Source organism: Gadus macrocephalus, chromosome 9 (genome assembly GCF_031168955.1).
Source record: "Gadus macrocephalus chromosome 9, ASM3116895v1".
Taxonomy (NCBI): Eukaryota; Metazoa; Chordata; class Actinopteri; order Gadiformes; family Gadidae; genus Gadus; species Gadus macrocephalus.
This window is the reverse complement of record NC_082390.1, coordinates 18,105,788-18,126,095: the sequence shown is the minus strand read 5'-3', so window position 1 is coordinate 18,126,095 and position 20,308 is coordinate 18,105,788. Positions and strand designations below refer to the sequence as shown.

The 20,308-nt window shown below is 50.2% G+C and overlaps 2 protein-coding genes across 10 annotated transcripts in view; one reads left to right on the top strand and one right to left on the bottom strand.

Annotated features, from left to right (window-relative positions):
- The first annotated feature begins 527 nt into the window (after window positions 1–527).
- On the top strand, window positions 528–5,624 carry isl2a (ISL LIM homeobox 2a). Of its 2 annotated transcripts, none has more exons than XM_060062013.1 (6): window positions 528–688; window positions 1,075–1,264; window positions 1,570–1,784; window positions 2,328–2,611; window positions 2,793–2,960; window positions 3,378–5,624. In XM_060062013.1, the coding sequence occupies exons 1-6, from the start codon at window positions 631–633 to the stop codon at window positions 3,492–3,494; spliced, it is 1,032 nt and encodes a 343-aa protein (XP_059917996.1). In that variant the 5' UTR covers window positions 528–630; the 3' UTR covers window positions 3,495–5,624. The 2 variants fall into 2 exon arrangements, with proteins under 2 accessions (XP_059917996.1, XP_059917995.1); XM_060062012.1 differs by having other exon boundaries at window positions 1,525–1,784.
- The window catches only part of scaper (S-phase cyclin A-associated protein in the ER), a 57,173-nt gene continuing 42,012 nt past the window's right edge, over window positions 5,148–20,308 (bottom strand). For 5 of the 8 annotated variants that reach the window (XM_060061850.1, XM_060061853.1, XM_060061851.1 and 2 more), the window contains 7 exons: window positions 19,703–19,932; window positions 17,325–17,480; window positions 14,562–14,808; window positions 13,149–13,298; window positions 7,281–7,472; window positions 6,691–6,739; window positions 5,148–6,025 (listed from right to left, as the gene is read on the bottom strand). In XM_060061850.1, coding sequence (XP_059917833.1) covers window positions 5,919–6,025; window positions 6,691–6,739; window positions 7,281–7,472; window positions 13,149–13,298; window positions 14,562–14,808; window positions 17,325–17,480; window positions 19,703–19,932 — 1,131 coding nt within the window. In that variant the 3' untranslated portion in view covers window positions 5,148–5,918. Of the gene's footprint in view, window positions 6,026–6,690; window positions 6,740–7,280; window positions 7,473–13,148; window positions 13,299–14,561; window positions 14,809–14,963; window positions 15,334–17,324; window positions 17,481–19,702; window positions 19,933–20,308 lie in introns of those variants that run through there. The other 3 variants (XM_060061852.1, XM_060061855.1, XM_060061857.1) reach the window with 2 other exon arrangements.

Genomic DNA, 20,308 nt, shown 5'->3' with positions numbered 1-20,308 from the left:
GTATTACTGGCATATTGTTCATTTAAACACAGAGCTGCTTCACCACCGGCGTACAGCGAGATAGGACCGAGGCTGAGACGCGCTCCTCATGTTGCTTCAGTGATTCGACCCTTACCCAGTAGAGGGCTCTCTCACAGTGGGTAGCGAGACCAGAACACATTCCAGCTATAGGCCTATACCATAATTATGATAATACACAAGGATAAATAATAATATATCATATTAGAATAATAATAACAACACAATTATGACCATAATATTCATGTAATAATCGTATACAATTTTTGAATCGCATTTCATTTCAACGACTAAAAAGGCCTCACTATATATTTTATACGTCTAAATCAATTAAAACAGTAGGCCAACAACAACAACAACAACAACAACAACAACAACAACAGTGATAACATTTCACTCCGTCCGAGCGGGCCTCCCGTCCCGTGCATCGCAACTTTCAGAAGCGCGAGGTCTGCCTACGTCATCGAGCCGTAGACATTGTTCTCCCCACCTCCTCCTCCTCCTCCTCCTCCTCTTCCTCGAGGAACACAAGTTATCAGTCAGCCCCGGGACGCGGCCGTCTCCTATCACACCGCTTTCCTCCATCCATCGCTGCACACCACTTGGCCCTGCATGGTGGATATTCTCTTTAATCCCTTTCTCTTGGATGATATGGGGGATCATTCCAAAAGTAAGCTTCTGTTCACCTTCCTATTTTTTCGGTTCATTATTTTTCTGTTTTCACTTTGTTGCAGTGTGTAGACTGACCTGCGACACTGCTAAAACAAAGCGGTATAACTGGTTTATACGCCGTTATTTACAGTTTGACTTTGTCGTTTTGACTGCAATTAGGCCTGTGATTAAAATGATTTCACGAGGACGTGTGGGGTACGAAATGTGTGTGTGTGTGTGTGTGTGTGTGTGTGTGTGTGTGTGTGTGTGTGTGTGTGTGTGTGTGTGTGTGTGTGTGTGTGTGTGTGTGTGTGTGTGTGTGTGTGTGTGTGTGTGTGTGTGTGTGTGTGTGTGTATGATGTGTGTTATGCTCAACCATTAACGCGTAAAGCCTATGCTCCACAGAGAAGACAGCGATCGCCATGTGTGTGGGTTGTGGGAGCCAGATCCACGACCAGTACATCCTGAGGGTGTCCCCGGACCTGGAGTGGCACGCTGCGTGCCTCAAGTGCGCGGAGTGCAGCCAGTACCTGGACGAGAGCTGCACTTGCTTCGTCCGAGAGGGAAAGACGTATTGTAAACGAGATTATGTAAGGTAGGGCTTGCTCACTTTACACTACTAGATATAAGGCCTTCTTGTATTTCGGCAGAAAATATGACGTTGTGATTAGGGTTATTGATTTCTCAAAAAATCATGTAGGATGATGAGGATGTGAGGTAAACACACATGGCCTGCGGACCGATCCCGTCTGCTGGATTCCCACCTCGAGATGGGCCTGTTCCAAATTGAGACTTCTACTTTGTTTCCGTTTCTCCTCTCCCTCTTTTTCATCCTCTCCTCTTTTTATTTTTTAGATTATTTGGGATGAAATGTGCAAAGTGTAACGCTGGCTTCTGCAGCAGCGACCTGGTCATGCGCGCCCGGGAGAACGTGTACCACATGGAGTGCTTTCGGTGCGCGGTGTGCACGCGGCACCTCCTGCCCGGCGACGAGTTCTCTCTGCGAGACGACGAGCTGCTGTGCAGGGACGACCACTGCCTAATGCTGGAGAGGGACTCCACGGGGAGTCCGGTCAGCCCGGGACACGTACACTCCAGACCTCTCCACATCTCAGGTGTGTGTGAGTGTGTGCGTGTGTGTGTGTGTGCGTGTGTGTGCGTGTGTGTGTGTGTGTGTGTGTGTGTGTGTGTGTGTGTGTGTGTGTGTGTGTGTGTGTGTGTGTGTGTGTGTGTGTGTGTGTGTGTGTGTGTGTGTGTGTTTGTGCGTCTACCATATGAGACATCTCATCCATCGATCCATCAAAGATAGGCTACGGCCCGATTAAAACTATGAGGTAGAAATAGGATAATGCAACAGAAAAACAACTATTAATAAAAAAAAACATTACTCTTAGGCCTACTCTAATTAGGATAATAATAAAGGTTTACTTTTAGTGTTATTAGTATTTTTGCCAGTATTATTATTATTGTTATTATTATTTTTAGGCTATTATTGGTAGTATGGCTCCAATTACTAATTAATTGGGTAGGCAAATAATTTAATGTTTAGGCCTACATCAATTTATTTTTCATAGACCAAATAGGCTATTAAAAAACAATGACAGTAAAACCTTGTTTTATTACTTTAAACTATGTTTAAATATAAATAATATCTCCAGAACCGGTGTCGGTCCGGCATCCCCCCCATCGAAACCACGTGCACAAAACGTCGGAGAAGACCACGCGCATCCGGACGGTGCTGAACGAGAAGCAGCTCCACACGCTCCGGACCTGCTACAACGCTAACCCGCGGCCCGACGCCCTCATGAAGGAACAGCTGGTGGAGATGACCGGCCTGAGCCCCCGGGTGATCCGGGTCTGGTTCCAGAACAAGCGGTGTAAAGACAAGAAGAGGACCATCCTGATGAAGCAGCTGCAGCAGCAGCAGCACAACGACAAGACGGTGCGTCCAATTAACACTTTATTCATTCATTCAAAATGAGCTAGACCTGGGTTTTCTGTTGCATCTTTCGAGAATAATCCTGCGAGGGACGCATCATTTAAAACGACCCGTTTCTAATCCATGACAATGATAGATAGGTATTTCAGAAATGTAAGACTATTCTGCGTCTCTCCTTCCCCAGAACCTGCAGGGTATGACGGGGACGCCCATGGTGGCCGGCAGCCCCATCCGTCACGACACCTCGGTCCCTGGGAACCCGGTGGAGGTGCAGACCTATCAGCCGCCCTGGAAGGCCCTGAGCGACTTCGCCCTGCAGAGCGACCTGGACCAGCCCTCCTTCCAGCACCTGGTAAGAGGCGGAACAACCCCCTAACGAGACCCCCCCCCCCCCCCCCCGCCATTCGTCCTGCTGAACCGAAAACCGATTAAGGGTTCCTTTTTTTTTAACGAATTTAAGGAACTAATAAATTATGTTTTAAAAAAAAGTGTAAATCCACATGAATAAATATTGAAAGATAAATATACATATAGTTTTTAAATTTGTGGAATTTGTTGCATTTGTATTGGACGGAAAGGAAGATGTTGGGCCTTTTCTGTGTTTTGGAGACCGAATGATTTAAACCAAATCCTACTATTAGTGAGTCCTATTTGGCCTACGGCTCTCTCTACATGACACATTTTACAGCCCTCTATAGATACCCATTCTGCAGCTCTAGGTACAGATACACACGTGATGCACAGAGCTGACTGCGGTTCTCCCCTGCAGGTCTCCTTCTCCGAGTCCGGCTCCATGGGCAACTCGTCGGGCAGCGACGTGACCTCGCTGTCGTCGCAGCTACCGGACACGCCCAACAGCATGGTCCCGAGCCCGGTGGACACGTAAAGGCGTCCCGCTGTTGGACCCAGGAGCCCGGACGCTGTTTTTTTTGCATGGACCGAAGTTTCATTTTTTTTGTGTATCCACACCGAGCTCGGCGGAGTCCTTTCAATAACCACCCATTGGACTACATTGGATATGCTTGGGGGATGTATTTATTTCTCAGAGCTTCCGTTTCATGAGGATTTGAGGACTTTTGATGCCAATGCAAGCCGAGCCCGGACTGCGATGGACCCGAGGAATATACCGAGGAGCCCAGACCTTCAATGAGCCACACTGGACAGGCCCCCCTCTTTTGTGGCCCCTCTTGTGGAGGAGGATGTGCATGATTTGTAAAGATGCTTCAAAATCAACTCTTGTATCCTAAATTAAGAAAGCAGATGTTTTCAGCTCTACATTAAGTTATTGTTATTTATTATGAAAACGAGCGTATCTAAACAATAAAACCATATGCGTTAATGCAATCCTTCTAGATCAGTGTGTGATACACGCTCACGTTTAGAGGACTAGTGGAAAAATGCATTTTATTTATTTAAAAGCTAAATATAATAGGTAGGTAGACTCCTATTTTGCATGTTTAACGTGTTGGTATATCCTAAAGTAAATTGTAGGCCTCTGCGGTGCGATCAAAACAAATGCTGGTAAAATATGCTATAAAATAGGACGTCCATGTGACGCTTTCTCATTGAAATTAATCAATTATTTTGACATGGAGTCCTACAACTGATAACGTTTACTATTCTTGTCTACCTTTAGTAAATAACCATTTGAAAATTATAAATGAATAAAATAACCAAATGACAATCGAAATAGAGATAGTAATCAGAGCAGAGTTCGGATATGGTTCGTCAATGGGACGTCCAGACAGAGAAGACGCTAATCTGCCCTCGGCATCATCTGCAAACGATCCACTGAGAGACCCTCCCCTCTCCCCTGGTCCCGGGACCCCACCAGACCCTCCCCTCTCCCCCGGACCCTGGGTGCAGAGCGCCCGGGCCTGCAGGACGGATCCTGGCCTATCCCGAGTTTATTTTCATACCAGGAGGAATCCTGGACAGCAATAGCCGCTGGACATGGGAGCATATAGGTCAGGCCAGTACCGATATACTACACCTCGACAATTTGTTTGCCGAGGCCGGCATTTATCCGAGACAATAGTAGAAAAAGGAAACGCATTGTCGAATGTAAATTACCTGTAGGCCTATACCCTACAATTCAAATGGACCCTAAAGCCCTTAGTGCATGGACATAGCTCAAGCTAATTTTTTTTAATATCGAATTATAAATAATTATACGTATTTGGAAATATTTTAAGAGCACTCAAATAGCACACAAAAAGTATGTTTTGTTTTATAAAACAAAAGAAAGCCATAAAATATTCCCCTGGCTCAATAAAAATGAATCAGAAGACATTTAGACAACATGCAACTATTTTACTGCTATCAACAGGCCTATGACACACCTCAAAGGTTGGCTTTGGATGGTTATTATAGATTTATTTTAGTATTATCATAGGAAATATGAAGCCTGAGTCCATGAAAGATAATTTGATAGGTAGTCAATACAGAGCATATGTCAACAAAAATGCATTGTCTGGAAATAAATGCTAGATTAAATATGCAAATTAAACATAATTCAATTAAATACAGGAGTCAAGAATTCAAACACATTAGTAATAATTTATTTGACATGAGACATTATTTAAACACACCTTAAAATACGATTGCTTTCAGGTAACAGGACAAATAAAACACAGAAACTGTAAATGTGTAACGGTTTGCGTAACTGCAAACAGCATACAGTCTCGTGAATGTTTGCACAGAAAACTCTGTGTTCCCTAAGCTGTGTATGGATAACGGTGTGGTCAGGTCCTCATAATGCTAGCACATAACCGCTAGGCCGACACTCTACTGAAAACCACAGCATCAACGCAGATTTTTTAGAAAACACGGATTACAGTAGTATGTAGGTTTATTTTTTGTCACTCTGACAAGTGTACATTTCCACCAGAAACCATACAACACAATACAAACTCGGCTAGTCTAGGTACTAAACAGGTTATCTGGATGGTCTCGAACATATTATAAGAGAAATAAAACAATGTGCAAACGAGCGTAGATGCACAAAATAAAACGGTTCAATGTGCAAAAAATGCCCATAGGGAAAAAAGAGATAAGACGTCTCGTTTCCCCAGGTAAATAGATAAATAGACATAGAATAAACCAGCATAGAATATCACGCCGTCGTTCGGTTTCACAGGTCATATAGATATTTATTTTGAAAAGTTTGGCAGGGCTTGAAGACTTCTTGTGCATTTTGCGTGCCTTGCACCGAGCTTGACCCCTGGTCTACCCCCAGATAGAGAAGGGGTAGAGGTCCCTTTAGAGGCGGCTCCGGCCTGCTGTAGCGTGGGAGCCGGGTCAACCATGGCTATGGGTCCTCCTGCTTGCGGAGGAAGAACTGCAGCGCAGAGTCCCACATGTCTCGGGGAAAGCGGTTGGACAGCTCGCAGAGGTCCAGCAGCTGGGAGACTTTGTCTGTGAAGGGTAGAGGGGGGGAAAGGGTTACACAACGTTGTGCAACGTTAGGGCATGCAGAGGTGTGCTGAACATCGCAGGGATCTTAGGAAAGGAAGTCAGGCTATAGTAATCGTGTGTTTGATTGTTTTGTTGTTGAGTTGTCACTGATCAGCAGGGCACCATTGAACAGCGATCAAGTTGTCACAATATAATAGTATTAATATCAATAATTCTACTAATAATAATAATATTGTTAAGTAACATGTTCATGAAATCCCATGTGGAGGAGGTTCTTAAGCAGTACTCATTTGATGGCAAATAGATCATTAAATGTAGACGTGTGAACATGGTGAGAGATAAATATTATGGCAAATCTTCTCATCATTCAGGATTTATTTTATTAAACCTAAAGTCACGATGTGACAACATATCCCTTCTGCGCAGATGCAATGCTACGGAAATATGTTAAGTAATACCGGCTATAGCAGTATATAAATGCATAATAATGCAGCGCTTCAGTGAGAAGCTGAATTATATTATCATGGAAATAAAACAGACAAATAATGTTAACAATTTGTTAATAGTCACAAATATTTGGAATTTACATTTTTATAAAATAAAATTGAAATATATACAACTGCAATGATCTTCTGATAAGATCTTTCAATATGCGCGTTTCTTACCTCCTTGCTTTCCTGAACTTTCTTGCTCTTTTTCACTTGAGGCGCAGTCCTAGGGCAATGGAAACAGGAAAGTTAACTATAGAACCGTTGGAAACAACGGGCTGATTATTCACCCCGGTGTAACCAAATCATTTTACATCCACTTCTTTTAATCCAAGATATGATTGGGGATTTACCAAACAATAAATCTTGTCTGGGAACTATGCTGTTTGACAGTTGATGCTAAAAAAGGAGAAGAGCTGTTTTCATGTCAACAGTAGCAGGAAAAACTCCTCGGTGGGGAAATAACGACTACTTTTGTTTCTCTTCCTCAACTCTTGGGTTTGGTGATCGTTCACTTTGGTCCAACCTGAACATTGTTCACTGCTCTCTGGCCTTGACGCTGTGTGTGTATGTGTGTATGTGTATGTGTGTGTGTGTGTGTGTGCGCGTGCGTGCGTGCAGAAGAAGAGAGGGTGTGTTTGTGTAAGAGAGTGTGGGTGTTGGTGTGTGTGTGTACAAGGGTAATAGCGTGTGTTTGTGCGGAATGTGCCTGTACATGTGCCTGCGTATGCATGTGTGTGTGTCACGTCGTGCCACGCTGCCATTACCTGGATGAAGGTGGCCAGCAGCACACAGCTCATCTCCTGCTGCAGCATGACCTTGTTCTGGGGGTTGTTGTAGCAGGCCGAGATGAGCGAGGGGAAGAGCACCTTGATGAGCCGCGGGTGGCTGAAGTACTGGAAGGGGAGCTGACACAGCTTCTGCAGCACGCTGGGCTGCCGGCCAGACTGCACGATCACCTGCAACACACACACACACACACACACACACATCAGTAAGCCAGTCAGTCAGGCAGTAAGGCAGTCAAACGGGCCAGCCAGAAAGCCAGCAGCAGGCACCGGTGGTTCATCAGGGGTTCGGCCGGCCGAAATGTGAATCTGCCTCTAAACACAAGTCTCTGCAGCCATTAGGGACGAGGGCCGCAGGACATCGGCCTCCACGCAACACAATGACAGGCAGTAAAACACTAGGATGGGACGTTGTGTTCCCCCCTGGGAGTGACAGAGCTGCCGGGAGACGAGGGGAGAGATCACCTTGATGGTGGAGTTGAACTGGGGTTTGAAGTTCACTTGTGTGCTGTGGATTTACCAAATACAATTCAACACATGAGGAGGAGAGCGCGTGTGTCTGTCGGGTGTGTGTGTGAGTGTGTTTGCGTTGTGCGAGTGTGTGTGTGTGTGTGTGTGTGTGTGTGTGTGTGTGTGTGTGTGTGTGTGTGTGTGTGTGTGTGTGTGTGTGTGTGTGTGTGTGTGTGTGTGTGTGTCGGGGGTCGGGGGTGTGTGAGCGAGGTGCAAGAAGGTCGAGTCAAAGGGGAAGGGGAGGTGAGGGAGGCACAACGCCACTCTAAGGAATGAGCAATACCCATAATGGAGGTCCCACCCTGCCACCTGCCGCCCCCCCTGACGTCAATCCATCACTCTCTCCCCTCACATCCGGGCCACCGACATTAACACAGGGCCGCTCCAGGCCCCGGCTGGACGGGGGGGGGAGCAGGCCCAGGGCCCTGGCCTCCTGGCCCTGGAGCCTGGGAAGACCATCAGCGGTGTTCACTGAGAGCCAGGGGGGTCAGCACAGTAAATCTTCAGCAGGTACCAACACGGGGCGCGGGGCTCAGCCGGCGATGGGAACCATACGGTGAGCGAGGGGGTCCCAGTGACATAAATTTGCCGGATTTACAAGATTTGGAAAAAGAACACTTGGTAGTGCGTGGCGGTCGAGGTCCGCCTTTGATGATGCACTCGAGGGTTTAACGGCGGGGCTGGAAGGCCGTAAATGATGTCTTTGTTTATCGGGTCAGGTAGCGTTCCCCACTGGTGTCCGGCAGCATCTCTTTGAACCCGACCGTTAATGAGTCGTATTCTAACTATTTCGGTGAGATTCAACCGGTTGAACGGAGAGAATATATTCGTGGAAGGGAGAACAAAATACCAAAGGACAATAAAAATAGAAATAACAAGCCAGGGCTCTGGCAAATCTCAAATGTGCGGCTGCTTATGTTCCGCTGTTGACATAAATCCTCTGGAACCATATGAGCCTTCTGCGGTTATTCATTTGACTCGCTGGCAACGCAGGCTCATCAGGAAAAGCAAACAGAAAGATTTGTTTTGGGGTCCTCCGGTGATGACGCCGCTGAACGCTGTAATCCCGAGCGTCACGGTGATCATAACTTAACACCAGACCAAGACCTGCAGCTCCGAAGACGTCCCGGCCACAAATCACCCGGCTCACCCTAATCCCACGCCAGGCAGCGCTTCATCTGCTGCTGGCCGGAGGAACGGCCCGGCCTCGAGGCCCCGGAGCCGAGACATAAAGCAAAGCGGGGTGGCAGCCGGGGCCCAGGGGTGAGGGGGGAAACCCTGTCTACGGCCACATTCCCCAGAGCCCTGCCCCCAGACGAAGAGCAGCACGGCCCTCACAACCCACCTTGATCAAGACTGTTTACCTTGGCGTTAAGGCAACGTCCTTCCAAACGTTAATGGTATTGTGGATGCAGCTCGGTGGGTATCAGGCCCCCCGGCCCCTCGGTGAAAGCGGCCCAGTCAGGTACAAACACAACATCAGACTCCATAGGCGGCGTCTGCTGTTTAACTGCATGGACCTGTTTGTTGGACAGGGCTGCTTCTTTATGACGCGTCTTTTTGAAGGACTTCCTTAGTGTCCACAGTGACCGAGCAGGGCGTTTTAAGGAGACACTCAAAAACGTCATAAAAAAAGTAAATAAATAAAACGGAAATATAAAAAAATAACTAGGAATGAAAGATTAACAATAAAACCTACTGCTATATACAGATACGTGGTTGGACGAGGAGGCGTGACTGTGTATGATTTATTTCAAATCATCAGGGATACACAGGTTTATTCAACAACCACGATCCTTGTTTTTGTCACACGCTTGTCGAGGAGGCTTCAGGGTGTGTCCCATCCCCCCTGTGTCTGTCCCATCCACGGACGCACTCAAGCAGGTCCATTACCGCGGGGAAGTGCCTTGCTGATAAGCCAAGCTCATCAGAGCCCCCACAACCCCCCTGTCCTTTACAACGCGGCAGACCGGTCACGCACACATTCAACTCCTCACCTTGACTCTTTAGGCGACTGCAGGTTGCCTTAAAACAACTCATAAAGCCCGGGCCCCCACCACTGTTGTTTACGCAATGAAGGGCCAATAACTCTGGTGTTTATCTCTATGAGCGCGCTCTGTCATTCCTCAGAGATGGACGCCGCTGATAGTCCTGCCGGGAAAGCGTCCAGACGGGGGGGGGGGGGGGGGGGGACTCTGATCGGGACCCCCCCCCCCCCTCGCTGAAAGGTTTACGGGGGTTTGGGGACGGCGACGTCCTCCGCTACACTTAAGAGGGTCGGTTGGACCTGGGCTCACCCTAGGGGAGAGCCGGGAGTGTAAATCACCGCCGAGCAAACCGTCGTCAGACGGTCCTCTGACAGCCAGTCAGCCTCTGTTCACTTTGAAGGGGTCGGCTTGAACCTGTGTGTGTGTGTGTGTGTGTGTGTGTGTGTGTGTGTGTGTGTGTGTGTGTGTGTGTGTGTGTGTGTGTGTGTGTGTGTGTGTGTTTGCTTGTTTGCTTGTTTGTGCGTTCGTTTGTTATTGTGTATGTGTGCGTGCGTGTGAGTTTCTGTTCGTGTGCGTGTGTATGCGTGTGTGTGTTGGTGTGTGCATGCGTGGGTGCGCATGCACGCATTCCCCAGGACTGGCTGGCTCCCCCTGGTCTGCGCGAGAGTCTCTGTGCCCGAGGCGGCCGCTGCAGTCTGGCTGTAATGGACTGTTGAAGGGCAGGTTTCAACATCAGGTTAACAGGGATTACAGGCCCAGCGCCGGAGCCCGTCTCCCTGGCCTCACTGGCCTCACAGGGCCGGGGAAACGCCCCCCCGCACACAACGGGAACCAGGCAAATGGACCCCCACAGATAAGACCCTTGAAGCCTGAATGTGTAAGCATGTGTTCGTAAGTGTGTTCTGATATCTTGTTATATTGTATTTTTTGGGATCTTTTTTTTTTTCATCCTTCAGTTTGTCCGAGCCGATGACCAAACGTCGGGCCTCGTCCGAGGCGGTGTGCCGGCATTCAGATGCTTCCAACTTCCAATCCGCTACGAGTTATGAGGGAAAATATGTGTTTGCTGATTCAGCTTAATTTCCCCCATAGGATTACATTGAAAAGTCGGCGCAAATAGAGAATGACTGGGGTCAGAGGTCACATAAACACGCTACAAATGCTACTGTTATGATGTGTACATTGTGCCTGTAGAGGTGTGTAGTGTAATACTAGAGTGCGGGGCACAGTGTATGGCACAGTGATGCTAAACATGCTGTAGCACGCCTGCTAGCATTGACCCAACTTAAGAGCCCCCCCCCGCCCCCCCCCCCCACCCCAACAAATGTAATTGGTTGTTTGTTTTATTGACATTGATGCGCGTATATTTTCCTTCTCCTCCATCTCATTAATACCATTAACAATTAAAAAATACACGGAATACCGAAAGAGAATCAGGAAAAGTCAATCCAGGGAGTGGATTCAATTATCATTAAGCATTCTATAGCTGTCGGGAAACCTGATCCACTGACAAAGGCCTGGCTGGAAGGTCTGGGCAGGGCGGGAGTGGTGCCGCGCCGATGACACTTGCTAGCCGGCGCGTGTGCGTGCGTGCGTGCGCGCGCTTGTGCGCGTGCGTGCACATGTGTGTGTGGGGGGGGCCTTCCCGTGTATTGACAAGAGAGCGGAGTTGTCTTAAGGCCGGGAGACGCTCCTTCAGAAAGGCAGCGGGCGGTCGGCGGGTTAACGTGTCAACAGCTCGCAATTATAGCTTCATCGCGTCAAAGCGGAGCGCAGATCATTTCCCGGGATGCTTCACAAATGAATCACCGCGTCTTAAGGGAGCCACAGAAAAAATCGAGACAAGTGAGATTACCGGTGGGTATCTCTCAATCAGTGGAGGAGGAAGTACACTTTTTTGGGGTTTTCTTTACAGCAATTGTCCCTGAGAGTCTAGCAGACAGACGGCCAAACACACACGGTGCACGGCCCGAACCCGCACTTGAAAACCCCAGGAGGCTACATCTGTCACCCTCTGAATGGCTTTCTGTACGGCAGGGTGAATTATTCACGGGCCCTCTGGGGTGGGGGGGGGGGGGGGGCAGGACCGCATCGCAGCGCGCACGCCGCCGCGGCGCTACAAGAGCTCTGCCTTTTATAAGAGAGCCGCCTTCCACAGACGCCCAATGTAAACAAAGGCTAGTGTGTCGACAGTGGATGCATGCAGGGTGCTGGGGTGGGGGGGTGGAGGCGGGGGGCGGGGGGCCGGGGTCCGCGGCTGCCGTTGTGTTCTGCCAATGCTTACATTAGCCGGGGAGAGGGCGGGCGGCTCTAAATATCCCCCTCAGCGCCATCCGTCTTGGTGGGGAACTGCATGGACACATTCCAGGGCCCCGGCGCTGGCAACCATCACCGGGTTTCTCCTTTCCTGACAAACCCGTACGCACACTTTCTCTCTCTCTCTCTCCGTAAAACTAAATCTCTGAAAGTCAGACGAGAGGAACTTCCTGATCGTTTTTTGTGATCTTGGAGTACGACGCTAAACCACGACAGACGTTTTACTTTCAATTTGGCAAATGGCTACGCCGTAAAAAACAACACACGGGGCGGAGAACGCCAAATCAGCCGACCAAACCCCTTTAATCCAATCAACGCCACCACATTCAATTATCCAATTGAGTATGCAAATAAGATGCACAAAAGCCAACGTGCTAATTCTAATGCTAATTCTGTGCATTTAAATAATTGTTGACAGCTGACCTGCTAGTGAAAGGAGGCGGGGACTTTAATCAGGACTAAAATATCAGCCTAATTAGAATCCTTAACGAGCCTATCAATTGTGGCAGCAGGGAGGGCGGGGGACAGCCGGACATGGGTGACGTAGCAGGGGGCTCGGAGGGTGGGGGCTGTACGAACCTGTAGCCCCACTGCGCCAAAGCCCAGCAGACTGCGGCTAGCACGTGGCTAGCACGCGGCGCCGGAGCACGACGGCACCTCACAGCCAATTAACCTCACAGCTAAGTCTGCCTCGTCACGTGGCCTCACCTCCCCTTTAACGCAGTACCAACGCCCCGGGCTCGGGGCGTTGGTACTGCGTTAAAGGGGAGGTGTCACTCCACTGTTACAATAGACAACACACACATACACACACAGAGGCAGAGGTGCCGGGGAATCAAGGACTGAATGGACGCCTTCTGTACCGTTATACGATCAAGGAAACAAAACGATCCAGAAAACAGTAGGAACTTTCGAAAAATTTGATAAAACCTCGACACCCAAACTCTGTGATTGATTCACATGACGATTGACGGAAGGGAAACTGTAGAGCAGCGTGTGACTGTAGGGAGCGCGGCCGTGGGACGGGGCTCACCTGGTTGTCCGTGTTGTTGACGGTGAAGTAGCCCACGCAGATGATGACCTCGTGCAGCAGCTCTTCGGAGGAGTGCTGGGAGCAGTACCACAGCAGAGAGCTCACGATGTGGCGGAAGGCCAGGGACAGACCCTCCGCGCCCAGGACAGACTGGAAGACATCACACACACTCAGAACGCACTCGTGCACGCTGTCTCTGGACGCAGACATGAGACTACACTTATCAACGTCAAAGGGGAAATCATCTCGGTTCCATCGACTTAGGGATTAATTGTTAATGATGTAAAAATTAAACAAATAAAGTAAAAAACTTTAAAGTAAAGATTGTGGTTTGATATATATTTTTTTGCAGTTGTGTATATTTTGTATTATATATATATTTTTGTGTATTGATATTTTGGCAATACCATCATGGTATCCTCCCATTAGGAAATGTAATACCTGCAGTTTTACTTTTTAAACATTATTTAAACCCTTTCGTGGGAATGCCTTGTCGTCCAGCCGACCGGTCCCCAGTGTGGATCAAAGAGGAACCCTTCTCACCGCCTCCCAGGACCCCCGCTGTCCCGCTGTAGCAGAATGAACCTGTCCCGCACCACCTCCTAGCACTGGGGTGCTAGTCTCAGTAACTACCCCCCCCCCCCCCCCCCCCCCCCCCCCCCCCCCCCCCCCCCGTGAGGGTGCGGGTCCCACCAACTGCTGATCCCCTCAGGAGGGTCCGTTCCACTCTGGGGGGGGGGTCCGAGGGCGGCCGCTGTTTACGTCCACAGGTCAACCCCATCCTGGGCTTGGGGTCGGCCTGCCCCCCCCCCCCCCCCCCCTCAGTATGAGCCCCTCTCTGAGGACCCGGCAGTCGAGCAGATCGGTTACACACTCAGGTCAGCCCCGCGGAGCCCAGTCAAAACATTTGGGGAGCGTTATGTTCAACACCAGGTCGGGTGTTTTGGGGGGTGAGAGGGCTGGCTGATGGTTCTTTTTGGCAGTTGTGTTTACAATGATATACCTCCAATAACAGACGGCCTGGACGCACTTCTGAACACGCCAGAAAGGGACCGCGTGTATTTTAGGAAAGTGTGTCTGAATTTGTTTATGCATATGATGTGTGCTCAAGGGTGAGTGTTTGGAAAGGTGTGTGTGTGTGTGTGTGTGTGTGTGTGTGTGTGTGTGTGTGTGTGTGTGTGTGTGTGTGTGTGGGTGTGTGTGTGTGTGAATACGTGTGAGTGTGTGAATGTGTGTGAGTGTGTGAGTGTGTGAATACGTGCGTGAATGTCTATGAGTATGTGTGCATGCATGCATGTGTGTGTGTGCGTGTGAATGTTTGTGCGTGTGTGTGTGCACAAATATACGTGTGCCTATGCGCATGCAAGCGCGCGTGTGTCCTCGGTGTGTGTGTGTGTGTGCGTGCACGAGTACCTGGAAGGCGGACAGGTGCAGCAGGGCGAAGCTGTTGAGGAAGCGGACGCCCTGCAGGGCCACCTGGATGACCCCGGGGGCGTAGGGCTCCTGGGGGCCGTGGGGGGCCTGGCTGGAGGCGTCGGGCAGGTAGCTGTGCAGCAGGATGCAGTAGAGGCTGTGCACCACGCCGACGAGCTCCGTGTGCTGCAGGAGGGCCGTCAGCCCCGTCCCGTCCTGGCGCTTGTTGTCGAAGACGCTGGTGGAGCTGGAAGAGGTTACAGTGGGGTCGGTTAGCGGAGGCTACCGGGATCGCACGCGGAATAGAACGGCTCTCCTGGAAGAAGCTACGGGAGAGGAGGAGAGTCCTACACTACCACAGAAAGTGGTAGAAGGGCAGAAAAATAGTCGGTGAAAAAAAAAAAAGGGAACTGGTGGAAGAGATGATACAAAAAAAACAAAATTAAAATCATATGAAATCATACCCATAGGACCCTCAATCTGTATATCTTTATTTGATACCGTTTGGTCATTTCTTCCTTCCATTTCTTCCTAAAGAAAACCTTAAATCACTGATGTGACTGCCTCCGGCCCCTCTTCCAGCTGGACCTGGACCTGGTGTTTCCTGAAGACACGCGGCTTGCATTTGGGAGAGCCGGTGGAGCGGAGCGGGCGCTGGCTCTGCCTCAGCAGCGCGTGGGAGGGCAGGAGGGTCATCAGGAGTCTACATCTCTGTGGCTTCTGGAGTGACTCGCTAGACGAGGGCGTGGGCTACGCCGTCCCATCAGATACACTGCGGATTAAGTGATTTAACTAGCTGCATTCGCTTCAAGTTAGAGTCGTGTCTGATGTAACCAGAGGGGAGCGAAACACTGTAATCTCCTCAGGATTCAAAGGAACATGAATGTAAGCAGTGACCACTCATGGCAGATTGCCCTAAGAAGCAAGGTGCCTGAACCAAGCCATTCCAGATGAAGTTACTAATAGCCTTCATTTAAGGGTATATGTAACATCCCAATGAAGATAAGAGATGCTTATTACTTAACCAAACAACTGCAGTGGATTTGTGAAATTTTCTTTCAAAAATCTTTCAAAATTAATTTTTCCCAGTAGTGTTAGTTAAGTATCTATGGAACAGAATAACCTCAACAATACCGAATACTGCACTTGAATTAAATGCATTTACAATATATTTTGCATACAAAGAAAATGTAAATAAAAACAGTATATTTTGGGACACGCCAAGAGCACCATTCCTTGGGCACAGGGAATTTGACATTAACATAAGCAGAAGCAGTAGCAGAAGAAGTTGCAGTCGTAGCAGCAGCAATAGCAGTAGCAGCAGCAGAAGTAGCAGTAGCAGCAAAAGTAGCAGTAGCAGCAGCATTAGCATCAGCAGCAGTAGACGTTGCATCAGCATTAGCATTAGCATCGGCAGCAGCAGCTGCAGAAGTAGCAGTAGCAGCCGAAGTAGCAGCAGCCTTAGCAGCATCAGGAGTAGCAGTAGCAACAGAAGTTGCAGTAGAAGCAGAAGCCCTGCGTCCAGAGAGCAGTGAGGGCTTTGCGATCTGGGCTTTGCGATCTGGCAGCCGCTCTGAATGCATGCTCATACTTGAGGTCGGCCAACAGGCTCTGTGCGGAAATGTGACGCCCGGCATGAACGAGTAACGAGCAAATCCAATTTAATCCCCAGCCAGGACTGGTCTGGCAAACACATTTAACGACCGCGTTCTGTACTTTTACACGTGTGTACTTTTACACGTGTGCAGGGAAAGGTAGACCTGACGGGAGGGGGCTTAGCTGACTGGCCGAGGATGGGTGTTGATCATTATTATGAGAACTGTTAGGAAACGGCCCGGTCTGACTGGGTGTTTTCCCACAGATATTCAGTGACGCACAGATGGGCCCGGGTCGATTTCTGCGTACTGCTGCTACCGCATATCCCAGCTATGGCATGCAGTAGCAGCCATCGCTGGGTTAAAACCAAAAACATATTCATCCAGGGATGTGATCAAATGACAATGTCTTAACTGTACTGTTAAGCATTTAACCCTTTAACACCTTTTTATCCAAAGCGACTTGCAGGGTATGCAAAGTCCTTTATTTCCAGGCGCTTCGTAGCTAGTTCGAGGGACATCGGCGACTGGACGATTTGTCTTCATCCAAAATCGGTCGCGTGGGAGCTGGCTGTGCAACGCCGTTAGCCGTCAGCCGCTCCTCTCTCTTTAAGTGGGGCATTGTGCTGCCGGCCTCTCCCTTTGTGACCGTGTGCTTATCCTCCGTCAGCGGCGCCGCTGAACCCCCCCCCTGGGGGAGGTCAGTGCAGGCAGATGTGGGTGGCCTCCCCCCCCCCCCCCCCCAACCCCCGCGTGCCGCAGGCGAAGGTTTATGGTGAGTGACAGAGCTCCAGGGTCAAGGAGATGCCTATCTCTGTCGCCGGTCACCGTGGCTTCCAGGTCGAGCGACCAGGCTGACCGCAAGGCAGTGCGGCCTCCGTCTTTTGTGTAGACTACATTTCTATTTCTGATCTTTAGCTTTACGTTCTCGTGTGTGTGTGTGTGTGTGTGTGTGTGTGTGTGTGTGTGTGTGTGTGTGTGTGTGTGTGTGTGTGTGTGCGTGTGGCTGTGTGAATTGAGTCGGAACGGGGGCGTGACAGAGACACTGACAGACAGGTAGGGAAGACGAGAAGGTGGATGGGAAGGATGCTAGGAATGGGGAGCTCTGTGTGTGAACGGTAGGGGGGGGGGGGGGGGGGGGGGGGGTAAACACAGGGGCAGCGCTCACCGGGCCGTCACGGCGAAGCACAGCCTGCAGTAGCCGTGCAGCATGGCCGAGGCCTGCTGCAGGAATGCAGACATCTTGGGGCTCTCGTCGACGGGTCCTTGCACCGACAGGAAGCAGCCGTACAGCTTGTCAATCAAGCCCATGTTGACCACGTAGCTGGAACGCAAACACACAGCGGAGCGCATACACACAACGGTGAAGGTCGTTTTTGTCGTGCTAAAAGTCAAAAGGATATCCTGACGCCCCGACACTATTCACAAATGTTATCGTCTCTGTCTGAAGAAGAACAAAAAAATGACTTTACATGGCCTGACAAAGGCCCGGGCTGTGCATACCTGCGCAGGTCGGCGCGGGGGGAAATCGATCTCAACTAAGCCCTTCGCTCCCCGCCATTACTGTGATATCTCCAATTTGTCTTTACCAATGACAGCTCTCATGCTCAGGTTCCCTCTACTCTTTCAACCGCAAATCACTGCTAATAGTGTCATTAGAGGGCCCGTGCTGCCCCCCTGCCACGCCAGCGCCGGGCCCCCTCACAGTCCACTGACCCCAGGCCGTCTTTCAGAGCTCAGGTATGCTGGGGGGGCCGGAGGCGATGAGAACGGGGTTATTGGGCACTAAACACCTCCGTCCTGCGTGGGTCCAGAAGGAACCAGGATCTCCACAAAGGCTATCAAAAGGAGTGGCCACCCGGCACCGTGTGATGTGGTGGCTAGACGCCTCAGTCTCTGCCCACTGTTCAGTCCAACTTTTACCCCGCTATGGTCATGCCTTGCAGACCTAGTTAACGCGCCGCGGTGGCTGGGGCTGTCACTCAGGGTGTGGTCTCCTCAGAGCAGGTGATTAGGGCTGTTCTCAGCCCTCACAATGGGTCATTTGACACTTGAACCGCAGCCTGTTGTTTTGACTTCAGCCCCTTCCACAGCTTTACTGGTTGAAAGGAGCTGTCCACACAATGACTGCTGTACTAAATGCCTAAACCCCTGCTCATTTCTCTTCGTCTAGGTTCTTTTCTTTTCCTTTTTTTCCCCTTTCAGTCTCTCAGCGTTTCAGAGAGAGGCTCTGGGTTGTGTCTTGTACCGCCTGTGCTGCGCTACATTTTGGATGGATTATTCATCACAAACAGTAAAAGGATGATCCACCCAAATATGTGTGGAGAGGAAATGAAGCTCTCCTCTCCTCCCTGATCTATCGCCGGGCCTAACGGAGAGTGTTGCAAAAGCTCTCCGCTGTTTGATCTCGTGTCCGTCCCGCACCGACGCATGCATCACAGCGGGGCCGTTAAGGTAAATCTCGCGCTCCGACACGGGATTAGCGACTTGACGACACCATTTCTCTCAGGCCCTCCCCCGTCTCGGGGGTCACGCCGGGGTCAGCGGATCAGAGTGGCGGGGCCCACGCAGCTGCTCGAAACAGATGAATCACGGGTAGTGTGGGAGCAGGCCGGCGGCGTGGGAAGACCGCACTGCTACTCTTCTTCGAGGCTTTGCAAAAAAAAAAGAAAAAAAAAAAAAGGGGCTGGGCGACTCCTCTTCCTTCCCAGCCCTCGTTGCATCGCATGACCCCCCCCGATGCAAACAGGAAGCAGAGAGGCCCGGATAGAGTAACGAGCCTTCCTGAGCTTTCGCAGTATTCCTGGTTTAGAGCCGTCATAGGGGCTCACCCTTCAGCCCCAGATTGAAGGTAGAATGTGGCGTGTGCAATGTGTGAAGTCATCCTGTGTTGGAGCGATGCCAGAGCGCCCCCTGCCCTCCAGCGCCGACACGGAGCAGGAACGACCTGGAACCCATCCAAAGTGACACGCCGACAGCTTCCTGTCTGCCTCTTCATTCCCCATCTCTGTACAAAACATGTGGTGGGGGAACCGAAATGTTGATCAGCCCTGAAACCTCACAAAGTGGCCGTGAGGCGGAGGACGGATCCTCTGAAGAGGGTTCACATGTGGCATGAGGCAGTCTCCCAAATCAGACTTTATGTTAAGAATCTGAGGGCGGACTAGAGGAATTCAATGTGAATGGGGCATTTCACTTTGGTTTGCTTCGTTGTTGTGACCGATCGTGTTGCTGGAGGTGGATTTCTGTAAGCATTTGAGTGCCGAAAACAAACTCAGCCAAGCTGTAAAAATGTGTGTGAAAAGGTGTCAGTTCAGCATCGTGTGGACCGGCCTTTTTAGAGATCGTCTTCTGGAAACGTATTCCGTTTGCGCAAATCCGTTCCTCACAGGACACAGGGGGCGGAGCCACAGGTGTAACCCGCCCCTTTCAGTGTCTGGTTCCCTACCCGGGCTCTGAGCCGTCTCCCTCCAGAAGCTGGACGGCTGGACCTGGGACCAGGCACCGGGACAACAGGGCGGTCTAGAGTGGGGGGAGGAGGGCTACCTGAGGAGGTCGTGGAGGCGCGTGTTGAAGCAGTCCAAAGCCGAGCCCTTGGTCTTGGTCTCCGGGGAGCAGATCCGGACCAGGTCTAGCTGGCTGTGGTCCGAGATGGGGGGCCACAGCTGGCCCAGCACGGTGGAGACGGTCTGCAGCAGGCCGGTGGTGAGCCCATCAAACACCTGCTTGTTCACACTGCGCCCAAATATGGACTTGTCTTCCTCTGGGACGTACAGCTGGGGGGAACAAGGCCAAACAGACAGCAGTAGCCAGGTTAATGATGTGGGTTGAAGAACCAGTTAGACATTATCTTCCAGAGAAGAATCTAAATCAACCTTATCCGTGTGAGAAAAGAAACGAGGGAGGCTAGATGGAAGAATGCCGCCTACCTGAATTTCATGTAGAGGTGTTTTCATGCAAGTCAAAAGATCAGGTTTAATCGCCAATTCTAAACGTGGAAAAGCCAGGCCAGGTAAGCCATCCTTGTCATTCGTTCTAAAGCCTAGGGTGTACAATGACCGCATCGCTAAATCCACAAACATTCTCCACAAATCGAATTACATGTGGGAATGGTTGAGATGCCAGCACAACCCCCACTTGCTTGCTAATAGA

What these genes read in the sequence shown, in the direction of transcription:
- isl2a (XM_060062012.1), top strand. Translation starts at nt 631, where the DNA reads ATGGTGGATATTCTCTTTAATCCCTTTCTCTTGGATGATATGGGGGAT. An exon ending in TATGGGGGATCATTCCAAAA is followed by an intron (nt 689 to 1,074) that starts GTAAGCTTCTGT and finishes TATGCTCCACAG; the next exon opens with AGAAGACAGCGATCGCCATG. An exon ending in TGTAAACGAGATTATGTAAG is followed by an intron (nt 1,265 to 1,524) that starts GTAGGGCTTGCT and finishes TTTATTTTTTAG; the next exon opens with ATTATTTGGGATGAAATGTG.